This window comes from Megalobrama amblycephala, linkage group LG10, assembly GCF_018812025.1.
Source record: "Megalobrama amblycephala isolate DHTTF-2021 linkage group LG10, ASM1881202v1, whole genome shotgun sequence".
Taxonomy (NCBI): domain Eukaryota; kingdom Metazoa; phylum Chordata; class Actinopteri; order Cypriniformes; family Xenocyprididae; genus Megalobrama; species Megalobrama amblycephala.
The window spans coordinates 30,137,533-30,156,576 of NC_063053.1; the positions used below are offsets into that span (position 1 = coordinate 30,137,533).

At 36.9% G+C, this 19,044-nt stretch overlaps 1 protein-coding gene across 3 annotated transcripts in view; it reads right to left on the reverse strand.

Moving 5' to 3' along the window:
* tarbp1 (TAR (HIV-1) RNA binding protein 1) overlaps positions 1-15,198 on the reverse strand; it is a 33,004-nt gene extending 17,806 nt beyond the window's left edge. For 2 of the 3 annotated variants that reach the window (XM_048205732.1, XM_048205731.1), the window contains exons 1-15: positions 14,174-15,198; positions 14,001-14,098; positions 12,148-12,217; positions 11,916-12,061; positions 11,010-11,062; positions 10,821-10,918; positions 10,586-10,721; positions 9,782-9,878; positions 7,324-7,413; positions 7,041-7,206; positions 4,387-4,638; positions 4,197-4,294; positions 3,424-3,600; positions 2,565-2,767; positions 495-714 (exon numbers count right to left, since the gene is read on the reverse strand). In XM_048205732.1, the coding sequence (XP_048061689.1) occupies positions 495-714; positions 2,565-2,767; positions 3,424-3,600; positions 4,197-4,294; positions 4,387-4,638; positions 7,041-7,206; positions 7,324-7,413; positions 9,782-9,878; positions 10,586-10,721; positions 10,821-10,918; positions 11,010-11,062; positions 11,916-12,061; positions 12,148-12,217; positions 14,001-14,098; positions 14,174-15,050 (2,781 nt within the window). In that variant the 5' untranslated portion in view covers positions 15,051-15,198. The remainder of the gene's footprint in view (positions 1-494; positions 715-2,564; positions 2,768-3,423; positions 3,601-4,196; positions 4,295-4,386; positions 4,639-7,040; positions 7,207-7,323; positions 7,414-9,781; positions 9,879-10,585; positions 10,722-10,820; positions 10,919-11,009; positions 11,063-11,915; positions 12,062-12,147; positions 12,218-14,000; positions 14,099-14,173) is intronic. The other variant, XM_048205733.1, reaches the window with a different exon arrangement.
* Between the last annotated feature and the right edge of the window lie 3,846 nt (positions 15,199-19,044).

Here is a 19,044-nt window from a genome sequence, read left to right on the forward strand (position 1 = left end):
ATTCTATGTTATTATTGTGGATGTAAAGTGTACAGTTGCATTTGTTCTGTCCATCTTTTCAAGTCGTCACAATGTGTGTAGGCTGGGAAGGAGTGAGAAGGTAAGTAAGTCGGGCAACATACATTATGCACCACATCGGAACGTCCCGTTGTATTAGACACTAGGTTTATGAGAGAGTGCCACCCCCTTCATGTTTTATTTATTTGGATAATTAGAATAGTTTAGTTAGCACGTTTTCTACTTTTCTTTTTACATTTCATTTTAATAGTCAGTTAGTTGATAAAAAACTAGTTAGATGCGTTTTATTTATTTATTTTGTTTGGTACCTCTCATGCTCACCTTCCCACCTTAGTTTGTCATTTGCATTGTTGTGACTTGACTTGTAAATATTGTAAATATTGATTTTTGACCTTGGCACTGTAGTGTACACTTAAAAATAAACCTTTTAAATTGATTCAAGAGTACAGTCTATATCCTTCTGTTTTGCGGCCCACCTGTGGTAAGACTGATGCCATGAAGTCTAGCACCGGCAGAACGAGATGGCCAGGCAATAATGCCAAAGCATCCACCGCAGCCCTCAGGATCTCAGGAGCTTCAGGAGCCCGAGGGGTCCCAGCAGTCTTCTGCAGGAAACTCAAACACATCCACTGATTTCCAATAAACTGGGCCACAATTCGTCCCCAGTCCTTCAGCAAGAGACCATCCTCTGGATGACTGGAAAAAACACACATTTATAAATGAGTAAGTGATAATGCTCCTCAGAAAAACGTACTTTGAAAAAGTTCTTCTCTTTATGGATTCGAAAGATTATGATAGAATTAAAATTTTTGGGTGAACTTTTCATGGAAGCCCCAAAGCAGCTATGACACAATGACCATGCCAAATATTTATAAGTAGGTAGCTTATTTAAGATATTTTGGTAAAAGGTCCCATTAGTTAAATGTTAGTTATTGCATTACCTAACATTAACAATGAGCAATACTCTTTGTTAAAGGTGTCATCGAATGGTTTTTTTTACAAGATGTAATATAAGTCTAAGGTGTTCCCTGAATGTGTCTGTGAAGTTTCAGCTCAAAATACCCCATAGATTTTTTTTAAATAATTTTTTTAACTGCCTATTTTGGGGCATAATTAGAAATGTGCCGATTTCAGGGCTGCTGCCCCTGAGCTCTCGACTATCATTGCATAAACAAAGTTCACACAGCTAATATAACCTTCAGAATGGATCTTTACAAAGTGTTCGTCATGCAGCATGTCTAATCGCGTAAGTACAGTGTTTATTTGGATGTTTACATTTGATTCTGAACGAATTTGAGGCTATGCTCCGTGGCTAAAGCTAACATTACACACTGTTGGAGAGATTTATAAAGAATGAAGTTGTGTTTATGAATTATACAGACTGCAAGTGTTTAAAAATGAAAATAGCGACGGCTCTTGTCTCCGTGAATACAGTAAGAAACGATCGTAACTTTAACCACATTTAACAGTACATTAGCAACATGCTAACGAAACATTTAGAAAGACAATTTACAAATATCACTAAAAATATCATGATATCATGGATCATGTCAGTTATTATCGCTCCATCTGCCATTTTTCGCTATTGTTCTTGCTTGCTTACCTAGTCTGATGATTCGGCTGTGCACAGATCCAGACGTTAATACTGGCTGTACTTGTGTAATGCCTTGAACATGAGCTGGCATATGCAAATATTGGGGGCGTACATATTAATGATCCCGATGTTACGTAACAGTCGGTGTTATGTTGAGATTCGCCTGTTCTTCGGAGGTCTTTTAAACAAATGAAATTTATATAAGAAGGAGGAAACAATGGAGTTTGAGACTCACTGTATGTCATTTCCATGTACTGAACTCTTGTTATTCAACTATGCCGAGGTAAATTCAATTTTCAATTCGATGGCACCTTTAAGGTTAGTTAATAAAAATACAAACGTTCATTGTTAGTTCATGTTGGCTCAGGTCCATTATAATAATATTAGATACAACTTAATTTTAATGCATTAGTAAATATTGAAATTAAAGCGGAACTCAGTAAGATTTGCGAAGCTCCCCCTACAGGTTCCTTCAGTGAATCACACTGTCGTAAATACTCCAAGCGCAGCTCTGGACTACAATGACTACAACGCTCACCAGCGCAGTAGTTTTGCAAATACAGTACAAGAAATCTCGATGGAGGTGGGTAATTGTCTTATAATATATACATTGTTTTTGAATTACCGTAAAGCATTTTGTCACTCTTGCGTTAACATGAGGCGAGATTGTGTCGGGTCGGCAAAGCTCAACTTGCAAGTGCTGTTTTCTGGCGTAGACGTGCCAGAGGGGGTTAGTGCACGCCTCAAACACACCACTACAAGTCAATTAACCATCGTAAGGACTTAGAAAACTATTTATGAAGGTAAAAAAAGTTACTTAGTTCTACTTTAAACATAGAATAATGAAGGGTCATTTTTCATTGTTAGTTTATGTTAACTAATATACTATGTAATGGTAACAAATGGAGCCTTATTGTAAAGGTTTACCAATATTTTTAGAGTTTGAACAGACCTGACTGTCGCAGTTGTGGGTTTCAGTAATGTCTGGTTGAGATGCTGAGATGATGATGAAGGGTAGAAATAGTTGGTCAGCGAGTGAAGTGATCTCATGGCTTCAGATTGGGACTTCAGGACACCTCGATCAGCCATGTCACACAACAGCGCAAGTGTGGCCATACTGACCACTCTCTGAACCTGCCCTGACACAGAGGGATTCTGGAAAAACACATAGTTTGGATCTCATTTCATCAGAAATTGCCATTCTCTTACAAAATGTTTCAGTAGGTATCTGGGAATAATACCCTGTAAGCTAACTTCAAAAACAATCCCAAAATATACTGAAAGTCAAGAAAAAAGGAAACTACACAACTGAGGTTTAGCTCAAATGCATGGGAAAGAATATCTGCTTAAGAATAAAAAAAACTGTTGTGCTGCTCTACTTTTGAAATATTTGAATCTGAATCAAATATTTTTAATGATCACTTAACTTTATATTTGTCTTAAAACTGAAGGGAAATAGAGCATATACACAAGAGCATTCTAGGGTTAAAATTGAATTTTCAGCATCATTACTCCAGTCTTCAGTGTCACATGATCCTTCAGAAATTATTCTAATACACTGATTTGGTGCTCAAGAAACATTTCTTTTTATTATCAATGTTAAAAACAGATTCTTTTTTTTTTCCCAGTAATTATTTGCAATAGAAATCTTTTGTAACATTTTAAATGTCATTGCTCTCACGTTTGAGCAAATTAATGCATCCTTCCTGAATAAAAATATAAATATCTTTTTTTAAATATTACTGACCCCAAACAGTAGTGTACGTATGGCAACTATATTAAAAGTGCAAATACGATGAACAGGATCAAACCTGTGTTGAGTGCTGCACCTGTTCAGAAGGTTCATTGAGGATCCTCAAGCAGTGAGTGGTGAGTTTTGGGATGTAGTTTTGCTGCAGATTTGAACCATACCACGAAACAGTGGAGTAAGTAAGAACCAGCTCCCTTAATACTGAGAGATAAAGTTCAGACCTCTCCACATCACATAACTAGAGAGAGAGAAGGCAGATACAACAGTCTGAGTGTAAAGATCCCCCAAAAATCTAGCTAAATCAGATGGTTTTAGGTGGTTCAAGTTTACGGTCATCAGCTGGTCTAAATGGTTGATGGAACAGGTTTTCGACCAGATGATGAGTGCTGGTACACTACCTTGGATCAGCAATAAACCAGCTTTGACCACTCAGTAGGGCTGCACGATTAATTGCACGAGATTGTCATGCGTGTCTCATCAGTAAAGCCGGTTCTGTGATTAGCGGTAAATGTCCATCACCTGCTTTCAAATGGAGCGGCACTTAATATACAGAGCCGTAGTTCACGGACAAGCTACGCAATATCGTGTTTATAATCGCAGATGAATCGCTTTCGATTACGAACGCGATATTGCGTAGCTTGTCCGCGAACTACGGCTCTGTATATTAAGTGCCACTCCATTTGAAAGCAGGTGATGGACATTTACCGCTAATCACAGAACCGGCTTTACTGACGAGACACGCATGACAAAAGCATGCGATTAATCGTGCAGCCCTACCACTCAGGCTTAGTTTTTCCAGCAGGATTCTGTGTGTTACTGTGTGAAAACATTCACCTCCCTCAGTTCCCCACTCAACCTCCTCAGCAGAAACTCCTGCACCGAATCCACCACTGACAGCATGTGCGTCTTCAAAGCGACAGCCACAACATCTTCTACAAACATCCCAACACAACAGCTTTAAGACTTCCATTCAGCATGTCCAAACACAGCATGTTTGTCTTCTTTTCTCAAACACAACACACACCATTCTCCTTCTCTGTATCCGAGCGTCTGCGATGCAGCTGCAGTAAGCGCAGCAGTAACTGCAGGCTCTTGTCCGTCTTGTGCAGCACCAGATAGACGTTAGTACTAAGTCTCCGTAAGACGTCCAGTAGGGGCTGGAGAAGCAATTCTAGACCAGGTTCCTCACTCCTGGTCTGCTGCAGGTCTGCTGTAAGCAGTACGGTCCGCGCCAGCAGCTCAGCCTCACCTGGATCAGGTAGACTTCCTGTCTGATCTGCCAGAAGAGAAGAAACTATACTCACACACAGCCTAAACTATAACTATATATACTATATACAACAGACAGTATAAAGACAATTATTATAATGGGTTTATTTTAAGATTGCATACTTTAAAGTTGTTCAAGTTGTAATTTTTTTTTTAAGACTATTAAATGTTAAAAATTATGGAATTTGTCCTCTGCATTTAACCCATCCAAGTTAGTGCACACACATTAGGACTGAGTAGTGAACACACACACCCGGAGCAGTGGGCAGCCATTTTGCTGTGGCGTCCAGGGAGCGATTGGGGGTTCTGAGCCTTGCTCAGCGGCACCTCAGTAATAAGGTAATGTTGAATGGCTATAATTACTCATTTCAACCCAGAAATTGAGAAATAAATCCATTTAATAGAGACAATTGTATTGGTATTGCTGATACAGGCCTTCATTCATAGTACTCAGTAAAAAGGTGCCATTAAAGCAGAACTCAGTAAGATTTGCGAAGCTCCCCCTACAGTTTCCTTCAGTGAATCACACTGTCGTAAATACTCCAAGCGCAGCTCTGGACTACAACGACTACAACGCTCACCAGCGCAGTAGTTTTGCAAATACAGTACAAGAAAGAGGAGGTGGGTAATTTGCAAATACAGTACACTCGATGGAGGTGGGTAATTTTCGAAATTGTCTTATAAAGTCATAATATATACATTGTTTTTGAATTACCGTAAAGCATTTTGTCACTCTTGCGTGAATGTGAACATGAGGCGAGATTGTTTCGCGTCGGTGCAGCTCAACTTGCAAGTGCTGTATTCTGGCGTAGACGTGCCAGAGGGGGTTAGTGCTCGCCTCAAACACACCACTACAAGTCAATTAACCATCATAAGGACTTAGAAAACTATTTATGAAGGTAAAAAAAGTTACTTAGTTCTGCTTTAAAGGTGCCCTAGAACTTTTTTTAAAAAGATGTAATATAAGTCTAAGGTGTCCCCTGAATGTGTCTGTGAAGTTTCAGCTCAAAATACCCCATAGATTTTTTTTAATTCATTTTTTTAACTGCCTATTTTGGGGCATCATTATAAATGAGCCGATTCAGGGCTACTGGCCCTTTAATTCTCGTGCTCCACGCCCACAGAGCTCACGCTTGCCTTGAACAGGGCATAAACAAAGTTCACACAGCTAATATAACCCTCAAACGGATCTTTACAAAGTGTTCATCATGCATGCGTCGGATTATGTGAGTATTGTATACTGTTGTATTGTTTACATTTGATTCTGAATGAATTTGAGGCTGTGCTCCGTGGCTAACGGCTAATGCTACACTGTTGGAGAGATTTATAAAGAATGAAGTTGTGTTTATGAATTATACAGACTGCAAGTGTTTAATAATGAAAATAACGAGAGTCTTGTCTCTGTGAATACAGTAAGAAACGATGGTAACTTTAACCACATTTAACAGTACATTAGCAACATGCTAACGAAACATTTAGAAAGACAATTTACAAATATCACTAAAAATATCATGATATCATGGATCATGTCAGTTATTATTGCTCCATCTGCCATTTTTCGCTGTTGTTCTTGCTTACCTAGTCTGTTGATTCACCTGTGCAGATCCAGACGTTAATACTGGCTGCCCTTGTCTAATGCCTTTCATAATGTTGGGAACATGGGCTGGCATATGCAAATATTGGGGGCGTACACCCCGACTGTTACGTAACAGTCGGTGTTATGTTGAGATTCGCCTGTTCTTCAGAGGTCTTTTAAACAAATGAGATTTATATAAGAAGGAGGAAACAATGGAGTTTGAGACTCACTGTATGTCATTTCCATGTACTGAACTCTTGTTATTCAACTATGCCAAGATAAATTCAATTTTTCGAGGGCACCTTTAAACAAATATTTATATTATATCTTTTTTATGCTGTTCCTACATTAATGTGGAGAGTCAATGTGAAAATATGTATATAAAATTATATTACAAATTTTAATGTTAGGTGAGATTAATTGTGATTAATTACAGAAAAATCTGTGATTATTTTTTAAATCAATTGACAGAACTAGCAAAATGCTTGGTGGAAAATGTGTGGTGCCACATATTTGAATAGTGTAGTTGATCTTCACCTCAAAATGCAAGAAGAAATGTGGCATAATGCTCAAATGTGTCTGAATTGGGATTTCTGAATGGGGGTACTTGGTATAATGATGGATGGCTGTCAATGTTTTTATCATTTATAAGCTGGAAAAAGTAATTCCGAAAGTGATTCCAACAGTATTGTTCCTGCCGTTATGGTTATATATTATTATAGTTGCCGTGAGCGAGGTATTGACAGGAATGTTAATTGATAAAGGATGTTGAATTGATGAAGGATGTTGTAGAAACATGTCCAATTTGGCCAAAGTGTTGTGCCGTCTCTCACCTGTGTTGGCTGGAACTGTGAGGAAGGTCTTCAGTCGCTGCTGGACATAGATGAATATAGAAGCTCCTTTACTGTTTGAAGTTGCAGTGCGAAGCTCAACAGAGGAGCCTAAATCGCCATCAGTCAAACGAAAACGGCCTTCATTAGTCTGGAGCCAATTACACAGCTGTGATGGGAGCAAAGTTTGAACTTTAGTACGTTGTGAATATTAGTTAAGATCAAATACTTTGCATTTTGTGCATGACTTATAAATTCTGGTTTAGTTAGCAGACTTTGAGTTTACCTCTTTCCAAAGTGCTGTACCCCGACATAGAGACTCATCAGCTCGAAAATGTACAAGGAAACCAAATATCTCATCTAGAGATACAGTTGTCTGCCAAAACAAGAAAATCATTTAGATATCTATCCTGTCTGATCATTAATGAGCTATTTTGACTTTACATAATGCAATAATCATAACAGATTGTGAGCTGAATTACTCATTGTATCAAACAAAACTGTAGGTTTTTCAGTGCTATTTCCTAATTCTCAGTTGTACTTGTGCATATTCACACTTTGCGCATCTTGACAACATTTTGATAAGAAATTATGTTAATGAGGTCATATAAAGCCAATTTATAAAGCCAACAGTATCATATTTAATATGTGAGTTTCTAAAGCCTCTAAACTGTCAACATTATCAAAAGTTTGTTGAAGAACCTGTTGTACACAATCTTCTATGCCTTCTGTCATCTGATTGATAGCTCATACTTTTTAGCAAGTAAAATGTCCACATTCAGGTCATGGAACACGTGTTTTGCCATCAAATGATTTTATAAAGTAAACAATAACTTTAGAATACCTTTATATTGTTAGTAACATTTCAAGATGATCATTTACTGGACTGAACAACCGATTATCCATGCATGCATCATTTATATGTCGTGTTAATATGCGATTCATGTGTATCTCTCAATCATTTCAAGTTTTGAAAACTACAGAGCCTGGATTATAAAACTAAACATTTAAATGTTTATTCATTTTACATTACAAGCTACATTACATTTACATTACAAGCTATGAGAATTTCATCTTATATTTTGGACATATGAATAACAACACCTGTACCAAATTGCAATTATTATTATTTTTTGCTTCACATTCTCACTATATCAGACTACATTGGCCATAAAATCCAGATGTACTATCAAATATATACAGTACAGTCCAAAAGTTTGGAACCACTATGATTTTTTATGTTTTTAAAAGAAGTTTCGTCTGCTCACCAAGGCTACATTTATTTAATTAAAAATACAGTAAAAAACAGTAATATTGTGAAATATTATTACAATTTAAAATAATTGTGTACTATTTAAATATATTTGACAAAGTAATTTATTCCTGTGATGCAAAGCTGAATTTTCAGCATCGTTACTCCAGTCTTCAGTGTCACATGATCCTTCAGAAATCATTCTAATATGCTGATCTGCTGCTCAATAAACATTTATGATTATTTTCAATGTTGAAAACAGTTGTGTACTTTTTTTTTTTCAGGATTCCTTGATGAATAGAAAGTTCAAAAGAACAGCATTTATCTGAAATACAAAGCTTCTGTAGCATTATACACTACCGTTCAAAAGTTTGGGGTCAGTAAGAATTTTTATTTTTATTTTTTTGAAAAGAAATGAAAGAAATGAATACTTTTATTCAGCAAGGATTCATTAAATCAATCAAAAGTGGCAGTAAAGACATTTATAATGTTACAAAAGATTAGATTTCAGATAAACACTGTTCTTTTGAACTTTCTATTCATCAAATAATCCTGAAAAAAAATACTGTACACAAATATTTTGTACAATTGTACACATTAAATGTTTCTTGAGCAGCAGATCAGCATATTAGAATGATTTCTGAAGGATCATGTGACAATGAAGACTGGAGTAATGATGCTGAAAATTCAGCTTAGCCATCACAGGAATAAATTACTTTGTGAAATATATTCAAATAGAAAACAGTTATTTTAAATTGTAATAATATTTCACAATATTACTGTTTTTACTGTATTTTTAATTAAATAAATGTAGCCTTGGTGAGCAGACGAAACTTCTTTTAAAAACATTAAAAATCTTAGTGGTTCCAAACTTTTGGACTGTACTGTAGATATATATATATATACAAAAAAAAAAAAAAAAAAAAAAAAACATATGTTAACTTTTTTTTTTTTTGTCTAAAAGTTAGCTGCTCCATTTAAAAAATGACTATTCTACAAACTATTCTAACTATTATTTCATATCAGGCTGTACTGGGTTAAAGCGGAACTCAGTAAGATTTGCGAAGCTCCCCCTACAGGTTCCTTCAGTGAATCACACTGTCGTAAATACTCCAAGCGCAGCTCTGGACTAAAACGACTACAACGCTCACCAGCGCAGTAGTTTTGCAAATACAGTACAAGAAATTTCGATGGAGGTGGGTAATTTTCGAAATTGTCTTATAATATATACATTGTTTTTGAATTACCGTAAAGCATTTTGTCACTCTCTTGTGAACGCGAACATGAGGTGAGATTGTGTCGGGTCGGCGCAGCTCAACTCGCAAGTGCTGTTTTCTGGCGTAGACGTGCCAGAGGGGGTTAGTGCTCGCCTCAAACACACCACTACAAGTCAATTAACCATCGTAAGGACTTAGAAAACTATTTATGAAGGTAAAAAAAGTTACTTAGTTCTGCTTTAAGGATCTGAAGGAAAAAAGCTGCTGTACAGTACCACATCTGTCAGGCAGAGAGCAGCATGGAGCAGAAAACACTGTGAAGCTCCTCTCAAAAGAACCTGGTGAGTGATCATAGTACAGCGCAGAACTTCTCTGAAAAAAACAACATGAGATTACAATGAGCAGATCATGTGAATTACAAACACGTTTTACTGAGGCAATAACAGACGTGCTTTCACCAAGCAACTGATCTTCACATCCATTTTGTATCATTTTTGACCTTCGGAACACAAATGAAGACATTTTTAATGAAATCTGAGGTATTTCTGTCCCTCCATTAAAAGTCTATTCACCCAAACCCTTGTAAAATAAATTCATATGAATAGAGCGGTTTAATCCAAGTCTTCTGAGGACACAATTGCTTTATATGATAAACAGATTGAATTTAGGCTTTTCTTCTATATAAACATTGATTTTGGTAAAAGGAAGCTCAAGCATGCTTGCCTGACATGCGAGAACCAATGAGGTTCATTTTCGCATCACGCAAGTACAGTTAAGCTTCTGTTTGTGTTTGCTGATCAATGTTTATATGTAAATAAAAGCCTAAATTAAATCTGTTCATCCTATAAGCGATCAACAATCTCTTTATGAATGTTTTGAATCATCAAGACTTTCAGGTGAGGAGACTTTCAGTGGAGGGACAGAAACCTCTAAGATTTTATTACAAATATTCTGTTCCGAAGAGAAACAAAAGTTTGGAAAGACATAAGGGTGAGTAAAAAATTTGAATTATCCCTTTAACTCTCTCTATATTTCTCCAATTGCAGTATCATGTGATACCAGCAGCTAGTAGTTTGTACCTGAACGCATTGAGTCCATCAGATCCTAGTAAAGGACAAGGAGACAGACAGAACAGGGCCTGGGACAGAAAGAGCAGGGGCACTGCGCACCATTGCCGTGAACCCAACCGCTGAATGAGCTGCAGCAACACTGAACCTGAATTGCACAATTCAAATCAGCTCAAAATAACCTGAATTCTTTTTCATAGATTTATTTAATAGCCCATGTCCACAAACATACACTGGCCCTCTTTACCTCTGTTCTCTTCTGGCAAACTGCTGAAGAAATTCACCACAAAGATCTGGAGTTTCACTCCCAGCTCTGGACAATCTCTGATGTTCTGCTGTGGTGCCCTGTAAAAACAACATTTTTTTTAGACCAATCTAACTGTATTATATAATTAAACTTCACCTGCTATGAATTTTATCACCAGGGAACTAGTACCTGTGATAGAGGGAGCTCTCTGCAAGAACATCCATGAGAGGGCCGATAACAAACTGACAACCAGAAGAACATTCATTATCAATAAATGCATTCACAAACTATTTTACTTCCATAATCTTAAAAAGCATAAGATCCCATGATTCTAATCCCTATAAAGCCTATTTGTTATGTGAATTTCTAAGGCCTCTAAATTATCAACATGATCAAAACTTTGCAGAGCATCCTTTTTTGCTCAATCTACCACAAGTCTTCTGTGCAATTATGAATTATACTAAATTAATACAAATTATACACATTACAACCCTTTCAGATTGTTTAATATTTATTGATTTTTATAAGGTAAATATAAGAATACATTTTGTATTGTTAGTAATATTTACTGGACTGAAGCAACTTGGATTTACATTATTATAAAAAAATATTTTTTATAAAAATCATGTTAATATGCGAGTCAAATATGATATATCACGCTTCTGAGGAATGTTTATTTGTTCATCATCTCTATATCATTATTGCATTGCATTATGTTTTGCCCTCCACAATAAAAACTAAAGTGCTTTGATCATAAAACTAAACATTTAAATATCATCTTACTAAGAAGATATATTATTGGAGATATAGAGTGACAACTGACATTTGTGTGCATTTTATGTAAGTACTCTGCCATACTGAAGGAGATCTCTTTGATTTACTTTACAAACTTTTCACCTTTCCACCTATATTACTAGATGGGCCATATAAGTCTGATGTATAAAATATGATACTCCGCAAAAAACACTATATGCTAACTTTTTTTTAGATTTTGTCTAATGTTCGATATACTGTTCCATTAAAAAAACGACAGATTTTTCGGACTATTAATTCATATGTCAGATTTTACAGGGTTTAAAATTCATGGATGGATACCTGTGAGAATGCCAAAGCAAACGCAGAACGATGGAGTGCTTTCAGCTCTAACAGGTGATTGACTCCTTCTTTCATTACTGCCTTGTTCTCACTGTGAAACATGCGCTGGTACACACACAGCAGCCAGGATGGAGAAAACAGCCCACCTGATTATGAAGAGAGTCACAGAACAGATTCAAGACAAATTAGAGGAAAACTGATACTGTACTGCAACATAAGAATCATGACCAACCTTGAATATCAGTTGCCGTTGTCTCAACAAGCATGTCAATCCTGTTGAGTACGGGTCGAATCACGTGAATCTTAAAAAAATAAATATACAGTATAATCAAAATAGTAAAGTCAACATAAAATGCAGTTCACAAATATTTTTTTCCATAATCTGACAAATATATTTAGATTGCTGGTCGATCAATATGAATTTTTAAAAAAACAATTCTTAAAGTCACCATGAAATTAAAGGGATAGTTTACTTTATATGATGAACAGATTTAATTTAGGCTTTTGTTCACATATAAACACTGTTGCTACTGAGCTATAAGGCTCTAAATGGTTTAGCTCCTGTGTATTTAACCGATCTTCTATCGCCCTACAATCCCTTCACGCTCTTTAAGATCACAAAACTCTGGACTTCTGGTTGTACCTAGGATATCTAAGTCCACTAAAGGAGGGAGAGCATTTTCACATTTGGCTCCTAAACTCTGGAATAGCCTTCCTGATAATGTTCGGGGCTCAGACTCGCTCACCCAGTTTAAATCTAGATTAAAGACGCATCTCTTTAGCCAAGCATTCACATAATGCATCTCATATCAGATCAATTGCACATGACTATCTTTGCTTAATGTTATGAACAGCAGCTACACTAATTATTCTCCATTTGCTTTTCTGTTTCTAGAGAGTACATCAGCTTCAGTTTGGATCCAGCCTCTTAAGAAGACCTCAGATGACCAACACCTTTGAAGAGACGGCGCCAACTCCTGCGAGGACTTCTGAAGATGCAATCATCTGGATCAATATGCACTTTCCCAAATTTCTATATATCCTAATTATTGTTAATATGTAATTCATTATTTCCAGGAGCTCATTTCTTCTACCTTCAGTTAAACTGCCAACAGTGATTGTCAATTAAATGCCTAAATTATTACATTATTAGCTATTAACTGCATTCTCTAAATTGTAATGTTGACATACATTCTCTGTAAAGCTGCTTTGAAACGATATGTATCGTGAAAAGCGCTATACAAATACATGTGAATTGAATTGAACTGTTCAGCAAACACAAACAGAAGCTCAACCGAACCTGCTTGAACAAACCTCAAACTTGCGTAACACAAGAGAACGAACCTCATTGGTTCTCGCACGTCAAGCAAACATGCTTGAGCTTCCGTTTACCACAACTGATGTGTGCGTGGATGAATGTTTATATGTGAATAAAAGCCTAAATTCAATCTGTTCATCATATAAAGTGATTGAGTCTCTTCAGAAAATTTGGACTAAACTGCTCAATTCATATGGATTAGTTTTATGATCTCTTTATGAACTTTTTGAAGCATCAAAGTGGTAGTTGCTTAGCCGTCAATGGAGGGACAGAAATCTCTCAAATTTCATCAAAAAGATCTTCATTTGTGTTCTGAAGATGAACGAAAGTCTTTCGGGTTTGGAACAACATGAGGGTGAGTAATTAATGACAGAATTTTTAACTTTTGGGTGAACCATTGCTTTAAAATGGACAAAAAAAAAAAAAAAAAAAAGTATTTTATTTTTTAAATTCATTATACAAAATTAATGCTCCCTCATAATCTTTAATCAAAATATCTTCCCCTCCCTCTTACAGCACCATCTTTTCTTCTCTGCTGATGCGTTTACTGTCGCAAGGGCGGGACAACCTGTCACTCACATGACATCACAGCAACATCAAACCACAACATTCTAAACAATAACTAATGGACAAAAACAAGTCCCGCCCTACATTTTTATTGTTCGTGAAGCTGTTTCACTGATAAATAGCAGAAGTAGTATGACTAGTATGGTAGTTTAGATCAGTTGAGTTTTGAGAAACTAAAACTCTAAATAAAATATTCTTACCTGGTTCTCCTCTAGAGTCTCTAACACTAGAGCAAAATCTTCCCAGAATTCTCTCAGTAACTGCTGTTTTTCTGGTGCCCATCTGAACAGGATTTCATCTGCAATGACCCAAGCCATGTGTCAACAATGTTAGAATGTTAGAACATGTTAAACAAACTATAACATCGTCCTACCTGTATGAGGTTCCTCGCTGGTAAACACATCTTCTTTCTTGATCTCTGCCAGTGCCACACACCTGGTGAGCAGGTAAAGAGCCCGTTTGCGGGTCACACTGTCCTTGTGAGTCAATCCGGCCTGAATTGCCCTAAAAAACCTTTGAGATCTTCTAGGGTCCGGTCGGTTCTGAGAGGTTTCCGAAGAGTAGAGGTGGTCGGAGAGAGCAGTGAGACACAACAGAACCCGAGCTGACGCTGATTCTGTCTGATCTCTCTGATGCCATGACAGCAAATCATCCCATATCTGACGCAGAACCTCTGATTCAGCTTCTTTATTGCAGGACTTGAGTATGGTGAACCAGATCCGTACTATGATTTTTGAAATGATGGAGTCAGAAAGATCTTTGACACAGGAAAGGGTGCAGGATAGAGTCCTGGAGATGATGTCTCCATCATATGAGATGCTAGACAACAGCACTGCTGTGACTTCAATGGCAACATCTACGTTAAGCCTGTCGGTTTCATGGTTACCATCATCTCTCGTCATAAGCACTTGCAGAAGGACATGAAGGACCTGCCCAGGTACATCATCAGCCTGACAGACACTGACACACACCGCAAAGAGTCCACACACAGCGCTGAGCAGATCCTTACCTCCATCATCTGCACTGGAGATCATTTGCAGTAGAGGCACGCATTGATCCCATATAACTGACTGCACCTTACTAATAAAGCGCTCCTCTTGTGATTTATTGGAGAGCTCCTTGATCAAAACAGTTAAAGCTTCAATCTTCTCTATATCGGGGCGTGAAGTGCTTGGCCAGCACAAATTATTGATTAAATTCTCCGGATCGGGATAACGGGACAGTAGGGTTTTTATCAAAAAATTTGACATTTCCTTATAAACTATTTTTGGATAAAAACATCCGCAACTTCAAAATAGTTAAAATCCGGTTCGATGTTTTGCCTCCTACCCACGTGTGAACCGGTGCGTCTACTTCCTGAAATATTACGTGACGATTGACGCATGCGCTGTGTGAGCAACGTTGCGGCCAGCAGAGGGCGCATGGTGGCTAATAATAGGAGGTCCGACATTAAAACATTTAGGCCAGGTTAGATTAAGCCAGGAATAGGCTTTATTTCAATTAAAGTATTTAAGTAGCTTTTATAAACATAAATTTACCAACAAATTGGCAATAGCTTTTACCACACACACAGTATTGACTGGATTAAGCAAAGATAAATCAGGTAAATTAGTTACACCTCTACATAAAGAAACAACACCAGAATTAATGACACAAAATACAAGAGCAAATTCTTCAGGGGTCACCATGAGCACAAAATACAGTAAAAGTATCATAAGATATCCCTGAGAATTTCAGATAAAAAATAATTCCATTATTATAATTCAGGAGGTCACAAATGTGACCCTGGACCTCAAAACCAGTCATAAGTCGCACGGGTATATTTGTAGCAATAGCCAACAATACATTGTATGGGTCAAAATTATTGATATTTCTTTTATGCCAAAAATCATTAGGATATTAAGTAAAGATCATGTTCCATGAGGATATTTTGTAAATTTCATGCTGTAAATATATAAGTTTTATTTTTGTAAGTTATATGCATTGCTAAGGACTTAAGGGCTCAACTTTAAAGGTGATTTTTTTTATTTTTTGCACCATCAGATTCCAGATTTTCAAATAGTTGTATCTCAGCCAAATATTGTCCTATACCCTAACAAACCATACATCAATGGAAAGCTTATTTATTCATGTATAAATCTCAATTTCAAAAAATTGACCCTTATGACTGGTTTTATGATGCAGGGTCACATATACATAAAATCAGCATAGGCATATTTGGCTTGTTGGTTCCAGTGCTTATACAAAATTGGAATAAATGTTACAAAAAATATTCCAAATAATATTAATAATAATACATTTCAGGGAAAAGTTGTGCATGTAAATCAGCTTCCATGTGTTTTATTTATTTAATTAATTATAAGCACAGTGAAGCAAACTGAATCATACCTGTCACGCAACTTATAAAACAGCATTTTTTATTTTTATTTTTTTTACGTTTATTTTGCGTAGTGAAGCCTCTCTTCCATTGACATCCATTAAAGGGTTAGTTCAACCAAAAATTTAGTTTCCTCATGTCGTCCCAAACCTGTAAGACCTTTGTTCATCTTCGGAACACAAATTAAGATATTTTTGATGAAATCCGAGGGTATCTGATCCACACCTGGGGTGCTTCTCAATTCTTATTTGTGCATCCTCGTTTCCTTTCCTCGCTTCCTTTCCTCGCGTCTTAGCTCCACCCCTTCAGGATGCGAGGGAAGGACGCAAGGAAAAGATGCGAGGATGGAGGAATTGAATCAAGTGAAATGATATATCCTCGCTCTCTTTAGCGTCACTTCAAAGCGTCATCAGTTGCACTCGAGGAATCTATCCACATGTTGTTAAAGTTTGGTTATTTAAAAAATTATAATAAATATTAATAAAGCAAGATGCCCCGTTGAAATATATGAGGTATAAAGTTTATTTAAACTGTAAAAGTAAAACATACATTTAAATTATTGTGACAGATATGAAGGGGGAGGAGAATTTATGCCTGCGTCAGGTTTCTCGACGAGAAAGACTTCCGCAAAGGATGCACCGGTGTATCCTCGCTCATGACTCCTCAGAAAGCCTCCTCACTCCTCGATCCTCGCCTCCTCGCGGTGCAATTAGAGAATTGATATGTCCTTCAAGATGGCTGAGCTTGATCGTTTTCCGGGTCATAGGATGGAGGACGGAGGAGCGAGGAGACGAGGAGGGATATTGAGAAGCACCCATAGGCTACAACGACATTGCACCTTTCAAGGTCCAGAAAGGTACAAAAGACATTGTTAAAACCTTTTGTCACGTAAAGCACAGAGACGAGAAGGTAAGATCCAAATGCAGTTTTAATCAGGCAATCCAAAATCATCATCCATCCAGGCCAGGGTCAAACATCCACATAAACAGTCCATACATGAAACAGGAAACCAAAACAGAGAAGCAGGGATAAAGAAGTGCACGTAACACAAATTAACACTTGACAAACAAAGGCAGAAACAACTCAGTATAAATAGACAGACACTAATGACAAAACTCAAGACAGCTGGGTGCAATGAAGGGATAATGAGTCCGGGAAGTGGGTTATGGGAAATTAAGTCCAAAAGTGTGGTGAGGAACAGTCTGGGTTGGAGTGCCCTCTAGTGACTAACTAGGGCACTCCAACTGGTGATCATAACACCTTTGATGTGACTACAGTGGTTTAACCTTAATGTTATGAAGCAACGAGAATACTTTTTGTGCACAAAAACAAAAGAAAAATAACAACTTTATTCAACAAATTCGTCTGTCCCCTGTCATGCTGCTATGCTTTTTCGTTACAGAGCTTCAGTGTTTACGTCCAAATGGCAGCTCAGTATTGGTCAGCTCTGGTAGCAGATACTGAGCAGACGAATTTGTTAAATAAAGTCGTTATTTTTGTTTTGTTTTTGCGCAATTAAAAAAAGTTAAAAGGTGACAGAAATTTAATTTTTGGGTGAACTAACCCTTTGAAGAAAATGGCCTCTTGTCTTCTTCAAGTGGCTTTGTGACAATATGCTGAATGTAGTATGTCCAGGTTACATTCAATCAACCTTACTATATAGAATATACTTTCTTAGTGATCACAAAGTACGTACTTATTCGAAATAAGTACCTACTCAAGAGAGTGATTTCGGACATAGCCAAGCTGTTTGGATTGATTCAGTATGGATCAAACAAATTGTTCAAGCTCATAAAGGGATAGTTCACCCAAAATGAATATTACGTTTTTTTGGGGGGTTTTTTTCAAACCTTCGACTTTCTTCTGTGGAACACAAAAGAAGATATTTTGAAGAATGTTGGTACGAAACAGTTTTGTTCATCACTGACTTCCATTGTAGACACAAAAAAAAACAAGCAATATCAGCTATTGAACTGAAAATATACAGTGAGTTAAAGGTGCCCAAGAATGCTTTTTCACAAGATTTGATATAAGTCTAAGGTGTCTCCTGAATGTGTCTGTGAAGTTTCAGCTCAAAATACCCCATATATTTTTTTAAATTAATTTTTTTAACTGCCTATTTTGGGGCATCATTAACTATGCACTGATTTTTTCAGCGCGCCGCCCCTTTAATTCACGTGCTCCCTGCCACATGAGCTCTCGATTATATTACAGCACATTTACAAAGTTCACACAGCTAATATAACCCTCAAATGGATCTTTACAAGATGTTCGTCGTGCATGCTGTATGCATGCTTCGAATTATGTGAGTAAAGTATTTATTTTGATGTTTATATTTGATTCTCTGATTCTCTATTCTCTAGTTTGAGGCTGTGCTCCGTGGCTAACGGCTAATGCTACACTGTTGGAGAGATTTATAAAGAATGAAGTTGTGTTTATGAATTATACAGACTGCAAGTGTTTAAAAATGAAAATAGCGATGGCTCTTGTCTCCGTGAATTCAGTAAGAAACGATGGTAACTTTAACCTCATTTAACAGTACATTAGCAACATGCTAACAAAACATTTAGATAGACAATTTACAAATATCACTAAAAATATCATGCTATCATGGATCATGTCAGTTATTATTGCTCCATCTGCCATTTTCGCTATTGTTCTTGCTTACCTAGTCTGTTGATTCACCTGTGCAGATCCAGACGTTACTGGCTGCCCTTGTCTAATGCCTTTCATAATGTTGGGAACATGGGCTGGCATATTCAAATATTGGGGCGTACACCCCGACTGTTACGTAACAGTCTGTGTTATGTTGAGATCCGCGTGTTTTCCGGAAGTCTTTTAAACAAATGAGATTTACATAAGCAAGA